We start from the raw sequence: 16,153 nt of genomic DNA, 5'->3' as shown, positions 1-16,153 counted from the left end.
GGTCAGCCCAACCGCATGACGTGACCGTATCAGTACCGAACGGGTTATCTCAGACTTTCCCTATCTCAGCCGTCCCGAAGAGGCAATGATCGAATCCGTCCTCGGCCGGTGGAGTTCATTTCGTTTCATCTTCTGAATTCATCCTCTCGTCATGATCTTCCCTCCTTGATTCCATAGTCTGACTCTGTCTCCCTCGCCCTCTCTCTCCACCAGGATTACCTGGTTTCCTCCAACTCCCTGCCCCTACTGTTCACAATCAGTCTCTTCCCGTGCTGGTCACACCTTGTCTGCCTGTGATACATCATCCTCTCCCCGCTAGAACTGCTCCTCCGCCACTCTCGTCCGTCGAGCCGCTCGTCGATCTCCCACATTGGTCCCCTAGTCCGCTGAAATGTTCCAGGTCTTTGCTGAGTCTCGCGACCTGAGTCACTAGTGACCATGCCTATTTTCCAAGACCCTGACCGTCAGCGGTTCTATGACCTATGGTCTGATGACCCCCACCCGATACGGAATCATGAACAATCATCCCAGGGTCCTTATCGGGAGGGCAACAACAGGTCTCCGCCGTTAGAAAGCACCAACCCATTCTCAGACCAAACCGCCTTTTCCAGCGCGAACTTGCCGGGCTTGGGGATAACGGATCGCGAGGGACTGATCCGCTACATAAAAACCGCGGATACTACATGGCCTCCGGTATGTCTCTGTGATACGTCACCCGTCGCCTCTTTTTGCTCTATAATATCGTTTTCTTGACGTACATTAATCCATTTTTCTAGTCTAACACAAATGTCGGTCATCGCTTTGTGCACACGCCAAGCAACGATACAGAAATGAGCAGAACGGCGGTGCAAAACGAAGGGTCTTCTGAGATCCCTCCTCCAAATGAGGAAGTTTTGGCATCACCCGCCGAAATTGAACGCCCACGGTCAGCATTGCACTCTGGCGACTTCCGAGAAGGCACTACGCAATCGCAGTCTCAGAAACAAACTCCACAGTCCCCGTTTCCTAGCAGTGACCAAGGATTCGGCTTCCTTCCTCTGAGCTCTTCCCCTACCACTCCATGGTTTACCCCATCTGTCTACCCTTCGCCTAGCCAAAGTCAAACCAGGTCATTTCGTGTCCCGGTTGAGAATCCTACGCCGATAGGTCGTTCGCGAGCTCCGTCCCTAGGCTCGTTCTCTTCTAGCTACGTCCTAAAGACACCGACGAGTCCTTTGGTTTACCAGGCGAATAACACAGACCTGGACTTTTCCTCCAGAACTGAGTCAGTCGATCAGCAAGAGACCCAGGAAAAGATCAACCGTCGTCGCACTTTGCCACCTGAGGCGTTCGCTCGATTTCGGTCGTCATCCTCCGCACATCAGGAGGTCGCTCTCCCGCCTCATTGTATGGGGGGAAACTGGAACGAAGAACATGCGTATCAGCCACACCATCACCCCCGACGATCTTTGACATCAGCATATAGCCTCCAACTCGCATCCTCTTTCCAGTCACCATTTCCCCGGGCTCGGAGGCCCTCGCTTACATCGGAAGTGTCCTCAAAACCCCATGCTCCAATGGTCGGCTCATACGAGGAGTCGATCCTCCGTGGAAGGATGTCAATGTATCCATCCAAACCACTTGACTTCACGGCTCAGATTGGCGTCCTAGGGAAAGGAAAGTGTAAATCGAACTTGAAGTGTCCGCCACACGTGACAGTCCCCTTTCCGGCTGTGTTCTACAGTTACCCAACTTCCGGCAGCGGGCGTTCCATTTCAGATGACAGCCCGAGCCCGTACGTCGGCCTCATTGATCTTGATAATAACCTGCCACGAGATATCTCAAGCTCCAGCCGACGCCGCCGACGCCATGCGAGCCCGACGAGCGCTTACGATGACTATGCACTCGACAACATCGGGCCTTCAAAACCAGCTGATCAAGATGTGCTGCGCAAGCGAGAAAAGAGACATCGCAGGGCAGAATCCCCAAGGAGTCCACCGGGCGGTTGCTACCGCATCCCGCAGCAGGGTCAACTACAGATCATCATAAAAAATCCCAACAAGACCGCCGTCAAATTGTTTCTCGTTCCCTACGATCTCAGTGACATGGAGCCGGGAACGAAAACGTTTATAAGGCAAAGAAGTTACTCGGCAGGCCCGATCATCGACATGCCTTTGAATGCTCGAAAGAATTACGGCACCGATCGTCCCGAAGCGTCCTTGAGTTCTTCAGAGGACCCGAACGACAAACCCGTTCTGCGGTACCTCATCCACCTCAATATATGCTGCCCATCTCGGGGCCGCTTTTATTTGCACTCGAGTGCCCGTGTCGTGTTTGCCAATCGGGTCCCTGATGGTAAGGAGAAACTTCGAAACGAGATCCAGCATCCAGATCCTCGATACACGCCGTACAAACCGACCCGAGACGGGCCGTCAAAAGCACTAATGGACCGAACACAAAGACATATGACAGGTACAGAAGTGTATCCGCATCATCGTCAACTCGACAATATTCAAAACAGGTGGCCTTACGCTTCTGAAATCTCCTGTGGCACGCAGCCCTCCTCGGAGTGTACGTTTAGTCCTCGAAAGACTCAGCATCCTTTCCAGCCTATCCCTTCTTTAAGGGAGGAGGTATCTCCTGTTCAAGACACACGATCTCTCCATTCACAGCATGATGCAGCCGGAGCATACAACAAGCTCAACAAAGGAGACGCCGGATACGGTGGCTATCCATCGAGCTCCGGCGCAACCTCCAACGGGGGTGCCGAGGTTGGAGAAAGTTTACTCGCGAAACGACTCCGAGGACTCGATGTCCAAAGGCGCGACTATAAGTATATAAACTAAAAACCAATCCCTCGTCAAATCACCTACGATCTTTTCTCACGCCCTTGGACGTCCTATCAACATTTTTTTATCGGTATACTTTTCTCTTGTTTCTCATTTGCATTCCCACCCGACTATAATACGATGCAGGACCCTGGTGGCACCACTAACAGTCCAGAACATACTCTGTGAAGCAGGCACATTTCCATGATAACTGTGACATTCTCTTACTTCCGCATTTCAAACTGAAATAACCAGGCCAGGCGCACAAGGCATGCATTATACCCCCCACTTACTTTCTTGCACAACTACTTCTATGTTTGAGGCGTCAGTGTATAACATCTAGGGGTTGGGCGTATCCTCTCATTGATTTTGGACTTTCATTAAGTTAAAGCTGGACATTGCTGTCGTTCCAAACGTCTCCGGAGTTATGGGTATTCTCGCTTTGGTCTATTTCTTGACCTTCGTTTTGCATATTGACAGTGGTTCATCGTGGCAATGAAACAGATATCAGTTTCCAAGACCTGGATGTTCTATATGGACATTACTTCGTATTCTGCACGCCGTATTGGCAATAACCTTATGAAAGCTAGTGAACACCACCCCCTGCGCCGTATTTTCCAGAAAATGGTACGCCCTTCTATCCTGTCCGCTAATTAAAAGAAGTGAAGATCTGTCTCGTTCCAACCTTTGCTTAAGAGGATTTGTCGCACGGACTTTTCCATAGCCTCCGGGCCGCATATGAGCACCATACTCTCCTCTTCTGGTGCTGCGTACTGCTGAAGCAGCTGTTCGTTGATGCGGCCCCTATTACCAGTCCAGGAATCCGGCGGCTTGCTCAGGGTGTGAACGACTTTGCATCTCTCACTGTCGGATGCCTCGAAGGCGTCCAACTCGGCACGACACAGAATATCCTCCTCCTGTCTGTTACCGAAGAGGACGACACATTCAGTCGGATCCTGGCGGTCTTGCACCACCGCGCGCAGCACTTGGAAGATGGGCGTGATGCCCGTCCCACCGCAAATCATCTTGAACGAGCGAATATGGCGCTCTTTGCCGCTGATCAGGACCCGGCCGTTTCCAAGGTACTCGAAGCGGCCCGTCGGGCCCTTGCACTCGACTACGGAGCCCAGAGGTAGCTTTTCCAGGGCCATGGTCATCTTGCCACCTGGCACTTTGTCCGTGTCGAAGTATATCTTGATCAACACCTCCATGGCGCCTGGCATGGCCATATCGGATAACGGGGTGTAGGAGCGAATGATGGATTCGCCTTTGCGGGACGGGTCGGGCACTTTGAGCATCAGGTGCTGCCCAATAGGCAGACCCAGGGTCTGTGTTGCGTGTTCCAGTTCGAAAGTGAAAATGCGCGTGTCCCACGACACCTCGGTCTTTTTGATGAGTTTTGTCTTGCCCCACGACCGTGACTGAAGGAACACCTCGCGAGGTTCGTCGGATTCCTGCGAATTGTCGTTCTTCAATGCTTCCAAGGATGCTTTGTCCATGGTGCCGATGTGATAGTCGGGCATCATCGCCTTGGCTGTTTCGCTGTCTGCAACGGGGTCAGTGGGGATCTTCTTTCCATAGCTTGGCTGACTTACGGATTGCAAGGAAGTCCTCGGAGACGTCCAGACCAGCCGACGAGATGATGCTCTGCGCTCCTCCTGGGTGTCCCTCCAGGAAGCCCGTGCCGTCGTAGACTTCACCATTAACAATGAACAGGGGTTTCTCGACAGTCGCCTGGCTCTTGAACTCGGCCAGGTCGATCATCCGATTTAGGCCTTCTTTCTTCATGTTGATTTCCTGCACTGGTACCGGCTCCGGCGGCTCCTCGCCCTCGATGCGCTCGCCCCAGTTCCCATTTGTTAGATCACCCCCGTCCTTCTTGACGCGCTCCATCCATCCCCCCGGTTTTGTGGGATCTGTTGGATGCTCGAACTTCAGCGTCCCGTTCTCCTTTGTGATCGTAACCCGGAACCAAGGGTTGTTCATCATCCCCAGGACCGACCAGTACATGTCGCGCGGCTGGATGCTCAAGGCTTCGTCCATGGCGCGCACGAGGATGGCGTCAGTGTTTTCGAGCTCGGACACGGGAAGACCGAGAGACCAGAAAGACCAGCAGAAACAAGATTCGCGCCAGTACATGTCGATCTTGCCGCCGAACAGGTTCCCTTCGAAATCGCGATATCGGTCTTCTGCATATTCGATGTCGGCCAAACGCCAGGCTATGGACGGTGACGTTAGCATGTTATGGAGCCGAGGTTATGGGACTGAGGAACGTACTTTTGCCTTTGTCGATGGAGATCTCCACCCGGGTGATGCGTCGACCTCCGCCTGCGTATGCGTAGCCCTTTACTGTGTAGGACGGGCCTGCCGACGAAATGTCGAGAACCTCGTTGTGCTCAGGATACACGACGGATGAATTGACGTTCAGGTCGTAGATGGCATATCTATCGTCCCGCCACCAGTTCGGGTCACTGGCGGACATTTCGGGCGAAACCATCGTCCTGGGGTATCGTCAGTCAACCGTACGACAGGGGGGTCAGTGAGGGAGGGAGCGTACGGCAAGACACGGTTGTCGTATATATGGTACCAGTTGTCGCTCGGGGCATCGGTGAGGATCAGCTTCTTCAGCCACTTGACACTGCGACCACCGATCTGACCCGGCACGACGGCACGCAGGGGGCGTCCGTGGTCGGGACGAAGCGATTCTCCGTTCATCTTGTGGGCCAGCATGATGCCCCGGTTGGGGTCCATGGCCCAGTTCAGCTTAATGGAGGTGCCGTAGTATCCGTTCGGCTGGAGACGCCGTCAGCGCCTCGGTCTGGGTGCGACGGTCTAGAACGCGGAAACATACCAGTTTGTCTGCGCCCTCCATGCAGACATACTTGGCTTTACGCAAGGGTTTGGCACTCCGCAGAATGTCGGCCATCATGGGGCCGGTGAAGAGCGCGGTCGACAGGGCTGCGGATCCCCATGAGAACCCCTTGGATTTGCGGACGGTGTTTTGCTCTTTGCGTCTGTTGCCTGCACAGACGAGAGTGATGGGGGCGGTGATTTGGTCATATTGCTGCAGGATCTGACGGAAGTTCAAGACGATGGGTTTCTCCACCAGCCTGGGGATGTTAGCGCCAGGGTCGTACACAGAAGGGTAGGGTCTGACCCTTCAATGCTGATCTCCCAGCTGAGGATCTCTTCATCCTTGACTTGGGGCACAGGGCCGTGGTTCCTGACGTAGAAGAGTTCCGGGGTGGTCAAGAACCCTAGAGGGTGGGTAGGTCAGCCGATGCCCATGGGGAATGAAGGGAGAGAGGAAAAAGAAATGAAAGGTAAAAGAGGAGAATAGCCCAAGGAGGAATTAATTACCTTCTTTGTACAGGGCCGTGAGAGGCGGCTCGACATTGAAGGGATGCACACCGGTCAATCTGATGAGTCGAGGATCGCGAGGTACATGATGATCTGGAGTGCCCTTATCTACGCCCAGCACTTCGGTTGGCCGTTTGGAGGGAGGCGGAAGGGGAAGATTGGCTTGTCTAGCCGCGGCGATGTCTTCCTCTTCCTGGACCTTGATCTGGGGCAGGTTGCGAGGGACGTCCGAGGGGACGAGAGATTTCGTCCGGACCCGGGTGATGGTGGCCATGGTGGTGGAGGGTGGAGAGGAGTGATCGATAGGAGCTGAGCCCGCAGGAACCGGGCGATGTATAAGAAGCAGAGGGTCTACCCCCACTGAGGGATATGGCGGGATATGGGTGAAGATGGCATGCCCCCGTTACCAGCTGTTGGGCATGACATTGGATCTGGTGCTCACTCGTGCTGAGTCCGGAATGCGCCAGAACGGCCTCGGAGAAAACCCAGAGTAGAATCTCCGCGGGGATCGATTGAAGAAACACGATGATGACTACGCAGCGGAGTATTAAAAAAATACAGCAAAATAAAGATAATGGGCGACTCACGTAACAGCCAATCGGACGGCCTGCAGGACCCTATCAGGCACGGTTGATAAGCAGTAATCCAATCACCGTTCTCCGCGGAGACCCGATCCAGTCGATCCCGAACCCGGTAGATCGGATGGGCCAGTCAGGGCGGCCCGATAAGCGTGACATCTTGTATAGCGAGAACATCACTGGGAATCGTGCTATCGTCGATTGCATGGCGATAACTCTAATCAGTAGGCCAAGAACTCGCCAGAGGGCATCGCCATACGCAGTATACTCACGGCGTCGACTTGCCGGGCAATAAAACTGTCCGCTCCCCCGGTCCCTCCTGGAGACCTCCAGTGGAGTACGGTCTATCTTCATTGTTGTCTTCTCCTTCGCCCACCATGCCCCTCCTAGACGGGCCCGGAAACCGCACGGCAGTCAACGGGGGTCTCCATAATGGCTTCTCTACTCCCTCTCCGGCTGTCGATTCCCTCCCTGGTCCCGAACCGCGTCACACCGGTCTCAACGGCCGCCAGCGCATCGTGGTAGTAGGCCTGGGCATGGTTGCCATCTCCTTCATGTACGTTTCTTGATCATCGATCTATTCCTGCGCGGGATGGAGATCGATCGATACGGTTATCGTGGTTTAGATCTCTTATCAGCCGTGGACCCCATACTAACCATCCGCCGGCATCCAGTGAGAAGATTGTCAAACAGGACGCAGAACGACGCAAGTACGACATCGTCGTCATTGGAGAAGAACCCCACATCGCCTACAATCGTGTGGGTCTGTCGTCCTTCTTCGAACATCGCAAGATCGAGGACCTCTACCTCAACCCGAAAGAATGGGTAAGTGCTATGTTTCTACCACAATGAATCCATCCTAACAGTCAAACAGTATGGTTCGTTCAAGGATCGATCATTCGACTACCATCTCAACACCCGCGTCACCGACGTCTTCCCAGACCAGAAGACTGTCAAAACATCCACCGGAGATGTCATCTCCTACGACATTCTCGTCCTCGCCACCGGATCCGACGCCGTTCTTCCCACCTCCACCCCCGGCCATGATGCCAAGGGCATCTTCGTCTACCGTACAATCTCCGACCTCGAACGTCTGATTGACTTTGCTTCCCACCACAAAGGCGAGACCGCAGTCACCGTCGGCGGTGGTCTCCTCGGTCTCGAAGCCGCCAAGGCCATGACTGACCTCGAAGACTTCGGCAGTGTCAAACTCATCGACCGCAACAAATGGGTCCTGGCTCGGCAGCTCGACGGCGACGCCGGGACATTGGTGACACGGAAGATCCGTGAGCTTGGTTTGGAAGTGTTGCACCAAAAGCGTGTAGCGAGGGTCAAGACAGACGATGATAACAACGTCACTGGCCTCGTCTTCGAGGATGGACAAGAGATCGACTGTTGTTGCGTTTGTTTCGCCGTACGTTTATCTACTAACCTCCATCCCCACTGCCATTGACCATTGATTATAGATCGGCGTCCGTCCCCGGGATGAGTTGGGAATTTCGGCGAACATTCAACGTGCCGGGCGAGGGGGCTTTGTGATCAACGAGAGGTAAGAGACCAATTCTGCTACCAGGATGTCCGGTCTGACCACCTAAATAGTCTACAAACCTCCATCCCCGACATCTATGCTATTGGTGAATGTGCGAGTTGGGAGAACCAGACGTTCGGCATCATTGCCCCTGGGATTGAGATGGCCGAAGTGCTCTCCTTCAATCTGACAAATCCTGACAAAGAAGACAAGAGCTTCAAACGTCCTGATCTGAGCACAAAGCTCAAGCTGCTGGGCGTGGATGTCGCCAGCTTTGGCGACTTCTTCGCCGACCGAGACGGTCCGAAATTCCTTCCCGGGCAGCGACCCTCCATCACAACGAATCCCCAAGCGGACGGAGAGAAACCAGAGCCCCAAGTCAAGGCACTAACCTACAAGGATCCCTTTGGGGGTGTCTACAAGAAGTATCTGTTCACCATGGATGGGAAGTACCTCCTCGGAGGCATGATGATTGGAGACACGAAAGATTATGTCAAGCTCAACCAGATGGTGAAGAGCCAGAAGCCTCTGGAGGTTCCTCCAAGTGAATTTATCCTTGGTGCCCAAAAGGATGGCGACGAAAATGCGGATGATCTGTGAGTGTATTTCGCGGGCGCAACCAATTCTAGACACTTGCTGATTCCTCTAGTGATGACGACACTCAGATTTGCTCGTGCCACAATGTTACCAAGGGCGACCTTGTTGAGAATGTCAAGAGTGGGAAGTGCAAGTCCATCGGAGAGGTGAAGTCTTGCACGAAAGCCGGCACTGGCTGCGGTGGCTGCATGCCCTTGGTGCAATCGATCTTTAACAAGACCATGCTGGACATGGGTCAGGAAGTTTCAAACAATCGTGAGTGCTTTCAAGCTACCCCAAGAAGGCATTCCTAATATAAGCAGTGTGTATTCATATTCCCTATTCGCGGGCCGACCTCTATAATGTTGTTGCAATCAAGAGACTTCGATCCTTCGAGGAAATCATGAAATCCGTTGGCAGGAACCCAGACTCCCTGGGCTGCGAACTGTGCAAGCCCGCCATTGCTTCCATTTTGGCCAGTCTTTACAACCAACATGTAATGGACCGGGAAACCCATGAACTGCAAGACACCAACGACCGATTCCTCGCTAACATCCAACGGAACGGAACTTTCTCTGTTGTTCCCCGTGTTCCTGGCGGAGAAATCACCGCCGATAAACTGATCGCCATCGGACAGGTGGCGAAGAAGTTCAATCTCTACTGCAAGATCACTGGTGGTCAGCGTATTGATATGTTCGGAGCCAAGAAGCAGGACTTGCTTGACATCTGGACTGAACTCGTCAACGCTGGTATGGAGAGTGGGCACGCCTACGCAAAGTCTCTTCGAACCATCAAGGTTTGTCTCCTTTCGCACTGCTTCAATACCATAAGCAAAACACTGACGCCTTCCCAGAGCTGTGTGGGAACTACCTGGTGTCGTTTCGGAATTGGTGACAGTGTCGGCATGGCCATCCGACTGGAGCAACGCTACAAGAGTATCCGAGCCCCTCATAAGATGAAGGGTGCTGTCTCGGGTTGCGTTCGTGAGTGTGCCGAGGCACAGAACAAGGAGTAAGTCCCGCTCACATCGTCCGTCCTAATTCCAGACTAACGTGTCTCAGCTTCGGTCTGATCTCTACGGAAAAAGGCTTCAACATCTTCGTGGGTGGTAACGGTGGAGCCAAGCCACGACACTCTGAACTCCTCGCCAAGGACGTGCCCCCAGAGAAGGTCATTCCCATCCTCGATCGATACCTTATCTTCTACATCCGGACCGCCGATAAGCTTCAACGAACGGCACGCTGGATCGAGAACCTGCCCGGGGGAATCAATTACCTGCGTGAGGTGGTCATCGACGATAAGTTGGGCATCGGAGCGGAGATGGAGCAGCAGATGCAAGAGCTGGTAGACAGCTACTTTTGCGAATGGACAGAGACGGTGAAGGACCCCCAACGTCGCAAGTTCTTCCAGCAGTTCGCGAACACGGATGAGACGGTTGAGACAGTCGAGGTGATCAAGGAGCGTGACCAGGAGCGCCCCGCATACTGGCCCAAAGACGGCGCCAACGAAGATTTCAAGAGCCACAAGTGGTCGAGCCTCTCATGGCAGCCCGTTATCAAGATGGATCACTTTACGGACAGCCAACCGCCCGTCTCGTCAGCCAACATCAAGCGCGGCGACACCCAGCTTGCTATCTTCAAGGTCAAGGGCAAATTCTACGCTACACAGCAGATGTGCCCCCACAAGCGGGCGTTTGTCCTGTCAGACGGACTGATCGGTGACGACGATGCCGGTAAATACTGGGTGTCGTGCCCGTACCATAAGCGCAACTTTGAGCTCAACGGGGAGCAGGCGGGACGCTGCTCGAACGATGAGGCCATGAACATTGCAACATTCCCTGTGGAGGCGCGGGATGACGGCTGGGTTTACCTAAAACTTCCCCCGGTTGAAGAGCTGGATGCGGTGCTCGGCACTGAGCGGTGGAAGGTGAAGAAGGGAGAAGGAGAGGATCCGTTCCTGAAGTACGACAAGAAACACAAGGGCATGCGGGGGAAGAAGATCGGGAACAAGGCGGAGCTGGAGAAACGGGGGACGCAAGCAGCGAATGTAATTGACTGGTAGGAACTAGGGCATCGGGATTTGTATGCACATTCGGGCGTTGGGCTTTTCATCTGTCAATCGCTGTTCTACGGAAGAGAGGTTCTATACGAAGTAGTATGATCGAATATATCACGAACGAGTTCCATGGAATTGGTTTCCTAACACGAGACGCCGCCTCGGCGCATAGACCGATGACCGACCCGAACCACTCCTAAAGATCCAGGCTGGATCTATTCACGATACCGTCCGAACCCGATCGGGAGCCTGTCGTGCACCCGACTCGGGACTGCAGCGGTTGCCTTAGGGCTGTGGAATTCACGTGACCAACACGCGCCCATTGGCTCCGGTCGAGCATGGCAGCTTATCTCTGCGTCGAACCTGCTAGCAGAAGTGCTGATAGCAGTGGAGCAGACAGAGTACTTCCGGCGGGTCTTTATCGCATCAATGACCCCCAGAGTCCCTCGTCAGTCTCCATCTCTCCACTAAATAAACATGGACCCCCCTCCTCGCATTTCCGCGGACCTCAACTGCCAGATCGTCCTCCGTCCTGCGGCGGCGCTCACGTCCATAATGCCAACCGATTTCTCCCAGGGCCAATATGTCAGGACGCATGCTCAGTCAGCCTTCCCATGTGGCGTCCAGCCCCGGTGCATGCCTGATAACCGTTTCCGACAGGGCCCAATGAGCGCTGTGCAGTTTATCAACTGCCATCCAGATGTCGATCGTCGACTCTCCTGTTCCAAGGATCTTATTCTTCCAGGTCAGTCGCCCGCGGAGTTCTGGAGAGACCCAATTTATGACTACTGAGTTCTTCTTATCTCCTGATCTCGTATACCGTCGTCAGTTGGGTGACTGACCGTTCCGGAGAACGAGCTCTGTCCGCGCCCCAGGCTAATACCAGGGAACCCAATTTTAAGAGCAAATGGCGGGTAACTTTAAACTGTGCTAATAATATTCCTCGCTCATCATCGTCGTCCTCAGCCTGTCCTGGCCCGATGCCTCCGTGCCTCCGTTCCCTCCCGGAGCACAGGCATCCAGATATCTCCCGCTTTCTAGATAGAGTTGACGGCAATAGCGATTGTTGCGCTTGGTGTCCACTGCCACCGTCGACCCCAAAAGGCCCCGACGCCATGGTATGCCATGCATGTCTGCAGGTGGCCCTGGCCTGATTTCCTAGGAGATAGATGACATCTCGTTTCCACCCAAGTGAATCAGAGAAATTCTCCGGGTTATCGGGTGCCCTTTTTTCATCCAACTTCAAGCCATATATTGTAGTTTACGTCTTTATATATGGTGGCTCGGGTCTCGTACTCACTCCCTCTCTTCCATTACAATTCACATCTTCTCATCTGCTATTGAACTGTTCCTGCCATTGATTGTGTTTATACACCCTGGTGGTGCTTTATTGTGATAACCCTAGTTCATAATTCTAATCGCCCTACTTTCTCGAATCTGTGATCTTCAATATTCCCTGGTCGTCACCATGGGTTTTATCAAAACTCTCTTCGTCTCGCCCGAGATCAATCCAAGCAACCGTAAAGCCAAGTCGATCCCCATCTTCAACCCCTTTGACCGATATGGACGCGTCTTTTTCTTCTCATGGTTGGGATTCTTGGTGGCATTCCTGTCGTGGTATGCCTTTCCGCCATTGGTAAGTCGTCCATCTGCAAAATGAACCAAACCGGTGGTACCTGGTTTCTAACTGTCATGGTCTAGTTGACCGTCACAATCTCCAAAGACCTACATATGACTCAGAATGATGTTGCAAACTCCAATATCGTGGCTCTACTTGCGACGTAAGTCGATCCCTAAGCTACGATACTCCACTATATCCTCTCCTAACACAATCCCCTAGTCTCCTCGTGAGATTCGTGGCTGGACCACTCTGCGATCGGTTTGGTCCCCGTCTGGTATTCATTGGACTTCTCCTTTGCGGCTCCATCCCAACGGCGATGGCCGGTCTTGTCACCAACGCCAAGGGCCTGATTGCACTGCGGTTCTTCGTCGGTATCCTGGGGGGCACTTTCGTCCCATGCCAGGTCTGGTGTACCGGCTTCTTTGACAAGAAGATCGTAGGGACTGCCAACTCCCTCGCCGGCGGCTGGGGAAACGCAGGTGGCGGCATCACATAGTATGCTTCCCGTCAATCCTTCCGCTACATCGCAACTAACAACCTCCTTCTCAGCTTCGTCATGCCGGCCGTTTTCGACTCCCTCGTGCATATCCAGGGCCTTCCGGCGCATAAGGCCTGGCGAGTCGCCTACATTGTCCCGTTCATCATCATCGTCTCGATGGCTTTGGGTATGCTGTTCACCTGCGAGGACACCCCCACTGGCAAGTGGTCAGAGCGTCACCTCTGGGCGAGCGAGGACGCCTCCGACGCCAACATCGTCGACCTCACCTCGGGCTCCCCTTCCGTCCGGCCCTCCGTGGCACCCTCGCTCACCAACGTGACCGTCGACGTGGAGAAGAAGGGCACCGATACGCCCGTGTCGACCGCCCTCGACCGCGAGCCGCAAATGCTGGGCCAGATGGACGCCCTCCGCACCGACACTGTGGTCGCGCCCACCTGGAAGGAGGCCCTGGTGGTGATCTTCAGCCTGCACACGGCGGCGGTCGCGCTGCCCTACGCCTGCTCCTTCGGTGCCGAGCTCGCCATCAACTCCATCCTGGGCAAGTACTACGCCGACAACTTCCCGCACATGGGGCAGACCAAGTCGGGCCAGTGGGCCGCCATGTTCGGGCTCCTGAACGTCGTCTTCCGTCCCGCCGGCGGCTTCATCGCCGACCTCCTGTACCACTACACCGACTCGATCTGGTCCAAGAAGCTCTTCCTTTCCTTCCTGGGCGTTGTCATGGGCGCCTTCCAGCTCGCCATCGGCCTGACCAACCCCAAGACCGAAGCCACCATGTTCGGCCTCGTTGCCGGCATGTCGTTCTTCCTCGAAGCCGCCAACGGCGCCAACTTTGCCGTCGTGCCCCATGTGTATCCCTTTGCGAATGGTGAGTCGGGCCTTCCATCATATATGTATGCACGGCTAACGCAGTGAACAGGTATCGTCTCGGGCGTCGTAGGCGGCATGGGCAACTTTGGCGGAATCATCGGTGCCATCATCTTCCGCTACAACGGCCACGATTACGCCCGCGGCCTCTGGATCATCGGCGTGCTCTGCATCGCGACCAACCTGCTCGTTGCCTGGATCCGTCCGGTCGCCAAGGACCAACTGGTCCGGTAGTTTCCTGGTTTCTTTTCCTGTCTTCATGGTAAAATTGTTTGGAAGGAGTTTGTCAGGCGCCGCCGTAGGCATGGGAATTGTTCGTTTCTTTACACTGTACGCGATCTGGAGTTTGTGCTTGGAACTATAGTGATACCTCTGGAATTAAAATGGTCGATTATCTTTGGAACGTCCGTGGCATACTCCATAGCTCGGTGGAATTTCCCGCCCCTCGGGTTAAAGACCCCCGAGAAGTGGGCTGCGATAGAGGGGCTCCGCTCCCTCACGCCCATAACTAGGTATTCCTTCGCTCATAACCCCTCCAGTCCTGCATCTTAACAATCCTGTCGAACCGATTACCCCAGTTGAGTTACCGTGACGAGTGGCCGTCGTGAAGAAACGCCACCTCCCGTACATCCACCAAACGAAAATGCCCGTCAAAAGAATCGCCCAGATCGTCCACCTGAAGCCCTCAGCGGTGGCCGCCTACAAGGAATGCCATGCGAACGTCTGGCCTGAAGTCCTCCAGCAGATCAAGGACTGCAATATCTGCGACTGTAGGTTCCTCGAACTCCCACCCGCTGTGTCGGCGGGCCCAAGAGACCACTCTCGTTGAACGTGACATGTAGATTCGATTTTCTTCGATAACGACCGCACCTTATTCGCGACCTTCAAGTATGTCGGTGAGGACTTCGAGGGCGATATGGAGCGCATGAGGGCCAATCCCAAGATCCGGGAGTGGTGGGCCATGACCGACGGGATGCAGGTAGGGTCTTGTCTTCTCGATGGATGTCAACAGAGGAGGATATATGCTGATGAGATACTTAGGAGAGTCCCATTCCCGGCGCTGTTAGCAGCGCTGACGGACCCGGGTGGTGGAAGGTCCTCGATGAGGTTTTCTACACGGAGTAAACGACGGACTAGATCGGGATTACTGTATAGTAGCATTATGACTTCAATTCAAGCAATGATTACGATATCAAAGGGATCGCCGATGCGATTATGAATACATGAAAGGCATATGCAGTGGCGGTGCGAGCGGTTCCCACGGTCAGAGCCTCGGCCAGCAAGATTCTGAATATCCAAGCAACCGCGACGCCCAAGTCTCACGCTAGAGAGGCAATAGATGTCAAAATGCAAGGGGGAATGGGGCGGGTATCACCAATGAATCACGAGCTTTCAAAAGCCAAAGAGCCGCCAAACGCCCGCGCCAAAATCCAAGACATAACGTGGTACAAGAAATAAATCAATCGTCGTCACTCATGCGCAGGCGGTCATATCTCTATTCAAGGCTTCCTGGCACGTCTTTCAAGATTTCCCATCCGTACTCCTCTTCGGGCTTCTCGGGTTCCATACCAAGGGCGTTGCGATACGCACGAACTTCGTTTTGGAGACCGGCGACGATGCGGACGGGCGTCTCCTCTTCCTCGCAACGAAGCCGGTATGCAGAGCGGATCATCTCCGCACACTTCATGGTCTGAGCGTGCCAGTAATCGCGATCGAGACGGCTCTCCAGGTGCGCATCACGCTCAGCCTGCAGGAGGTTGTTGTAATGGCGCTTCTGCGCGAGGAAGTGCAAGGTGTTGTTTTGGCAATAGTTACGGATCTGTTCCACCATGGTGCCGACTACTGCTTCGTATTCACCGATGAGCTTCGTGTTCTCCGTCTGCTCATTCTTCAAGATATCGACGAGCCGTCTTTCTTTGGCTAGGGCACGCTCGAGCTCAGCAATCCGGGCGGCTGGTCTGGCGTTAGCACGGGCAACAGGGAACAGGGTCCGCGGGGGTGTCGTACCACTGATCTCGCCATTCACCTGGTGAAGGCTTGGGGAAGTTCCTTCCGATGCGCAACGTTTCTATCAACCGTCAGCTGGCCGCACAAAACCCGAAGAGATCCTCGCAAACTCTCCAACATACCGACATCTCTTCGGCGGTCGCGACAATGCTGTTAGTCATGTTGCGATTAGATTTCAGCGTGTCACTGAGGGAAAGCAACAGATCATAGACGTGGTGGAGATCCATCTGATGGCCCGCGTTCATGGGCATACCC

The 16,153-nt window shown here is 54.2% G+C and overlaps 5 protein-coding genes across 5 annotated transcripts; 4 read left to right on the top strand and 1 right to left on the bottom strand.

Moving 5' to 3' along the window:
* The first annotated feature begins 58 nt into the window (after positions 1-58).
* BDV59DRAFT_146512 (uncharacterized protein) lies at positions 59-3,143 on the top strand. Its single transcript, XM_073687280.1, has 2 exons — positions 59-693; positions 777-3,143. The coding sequence occupies exons 1-2, from the start codon at positions 439-441 to the stop codon at positions 2,823-2,825; spliced, it is 2,304 nt and encodes a 767-aa protein (XP_073550690.1). The 5' UTR covers positions 59-438; the 3' UTR covers positions 2,826-3,143.
* niaD (nitrate reductase NiaD) lies at positions 3,143-6,757 on the bottom strand. Its single transcript, XM_073695791.1, has 7 exons — positions 6,168-6,757; positions 5,965-6,064; positions 5,659-5,917; positions 5,365-5,600; positions 5,085-5,308; positions 4,403-5,026; positions 3,143-4,353 (listed from the first exon to the last, which is right to left on the bottom strand). Exons 1-7 carry the CDS (start codon positions 6,439-6,441, stop codon positions 3,461-3,463), a joined length of 2,610 nt encoding a protein of 869 aa, XP_073550689.1. The 5' UTR covers positions 6,442-6,757; the 3' UTR covers positions 3,143-3,460.
* A 255-nt stretch (positions 6,758-7,012) lies between these two features.
* On the top strand, positions 7,013-11,039 carry niiA (nitrite reductase niiA). Its single transcript, XM_073688900.1, has 8 exons — positions 7,013-7,301; positions 7,420-7,570; positions 7,620-8,159; positions 8,212-8,294; positions 8,345-8,869; positions 8,923-9,125; positions 9,173-9,860; positions 9,911-11,039. The coding sequence occupies exons 1-8, from the start codon at positions 7,123-7,125 to the stop codon at positions 10,908-10,910; spliced, it is 3,369 nt and encodes a 1,122-aa protein (XP_073550688.1). The 5' UTR covers positions 7,013-7,122; the 3' UTR covers positions 10,911-11,039.
* Positions 11,040-11,698: 659 nt separating this feature from the next.
* BDV59DRAFT_173450 (MFS transporter) lies at positions 11,699-14,288 on the top strand. The gene is made up of 5 exons (XM_073688899.1): positions 11,699-12,540; positions 12,606-12,685; positions 12,745-13,020; positions 13,075-13,892; positions 13,944-14,288. The coding sequence occupies exons 1-5, from the start codon at positions 12,373-12,375 to the stop codon at positions 14,123-14,125; spliced, it is 1,524 nt and encodes a 507-aa protein (XP_073550687.1). The 5' UTR covers positions 11,699-12,372; the 3' UTR covers positions 14,126-14,288.
* Positions 14,289-14,415: 127 nt separating this feature from the next.
* Positions 14,416-15,084, top strand: BDV59DRAFT_146353 (L-rhamnose mutarotase). Its single transcript, XM_073687278.1, has 3 exons — positions 14,416-14,661; positions 14,734-14,870; positions 14,933-15,084. The coding sequence occupies exons 1-3, from the start codon at positions 14,535-14,537 to the stop codon at positions 15,014-15,016; spliced, it is 348 nt and encodes a 115-aa protein (XP_073550686.1). The 5' UTR covers positions 14,416-14,534; the 3' UTR covers positions 15,017-15,084.
* Positions 15,085-16,153: the final 1,069 nt, after the last annotated feature.

The sequence above is a fragment of the Aspergillus ambiguus genome (genome assembly GCF_047715705.1).
Source record: "Aspergillus ambiguus strain CBS 117.58 unplaced genomic scaffold BDV59scaffold_6, whole genome shotgun sequence".
NCBI lineage: Eukaryota > Fungi > Ascomycota > Eurotiomycetes > Eurotiales > Aspergillaceae > Aspergillus > Aspergillus ambiguus.
Note: the sequence above shows the minus strand (reverse complement) of the source record. Positions and strands in the feature narration are given on the sequence as shown.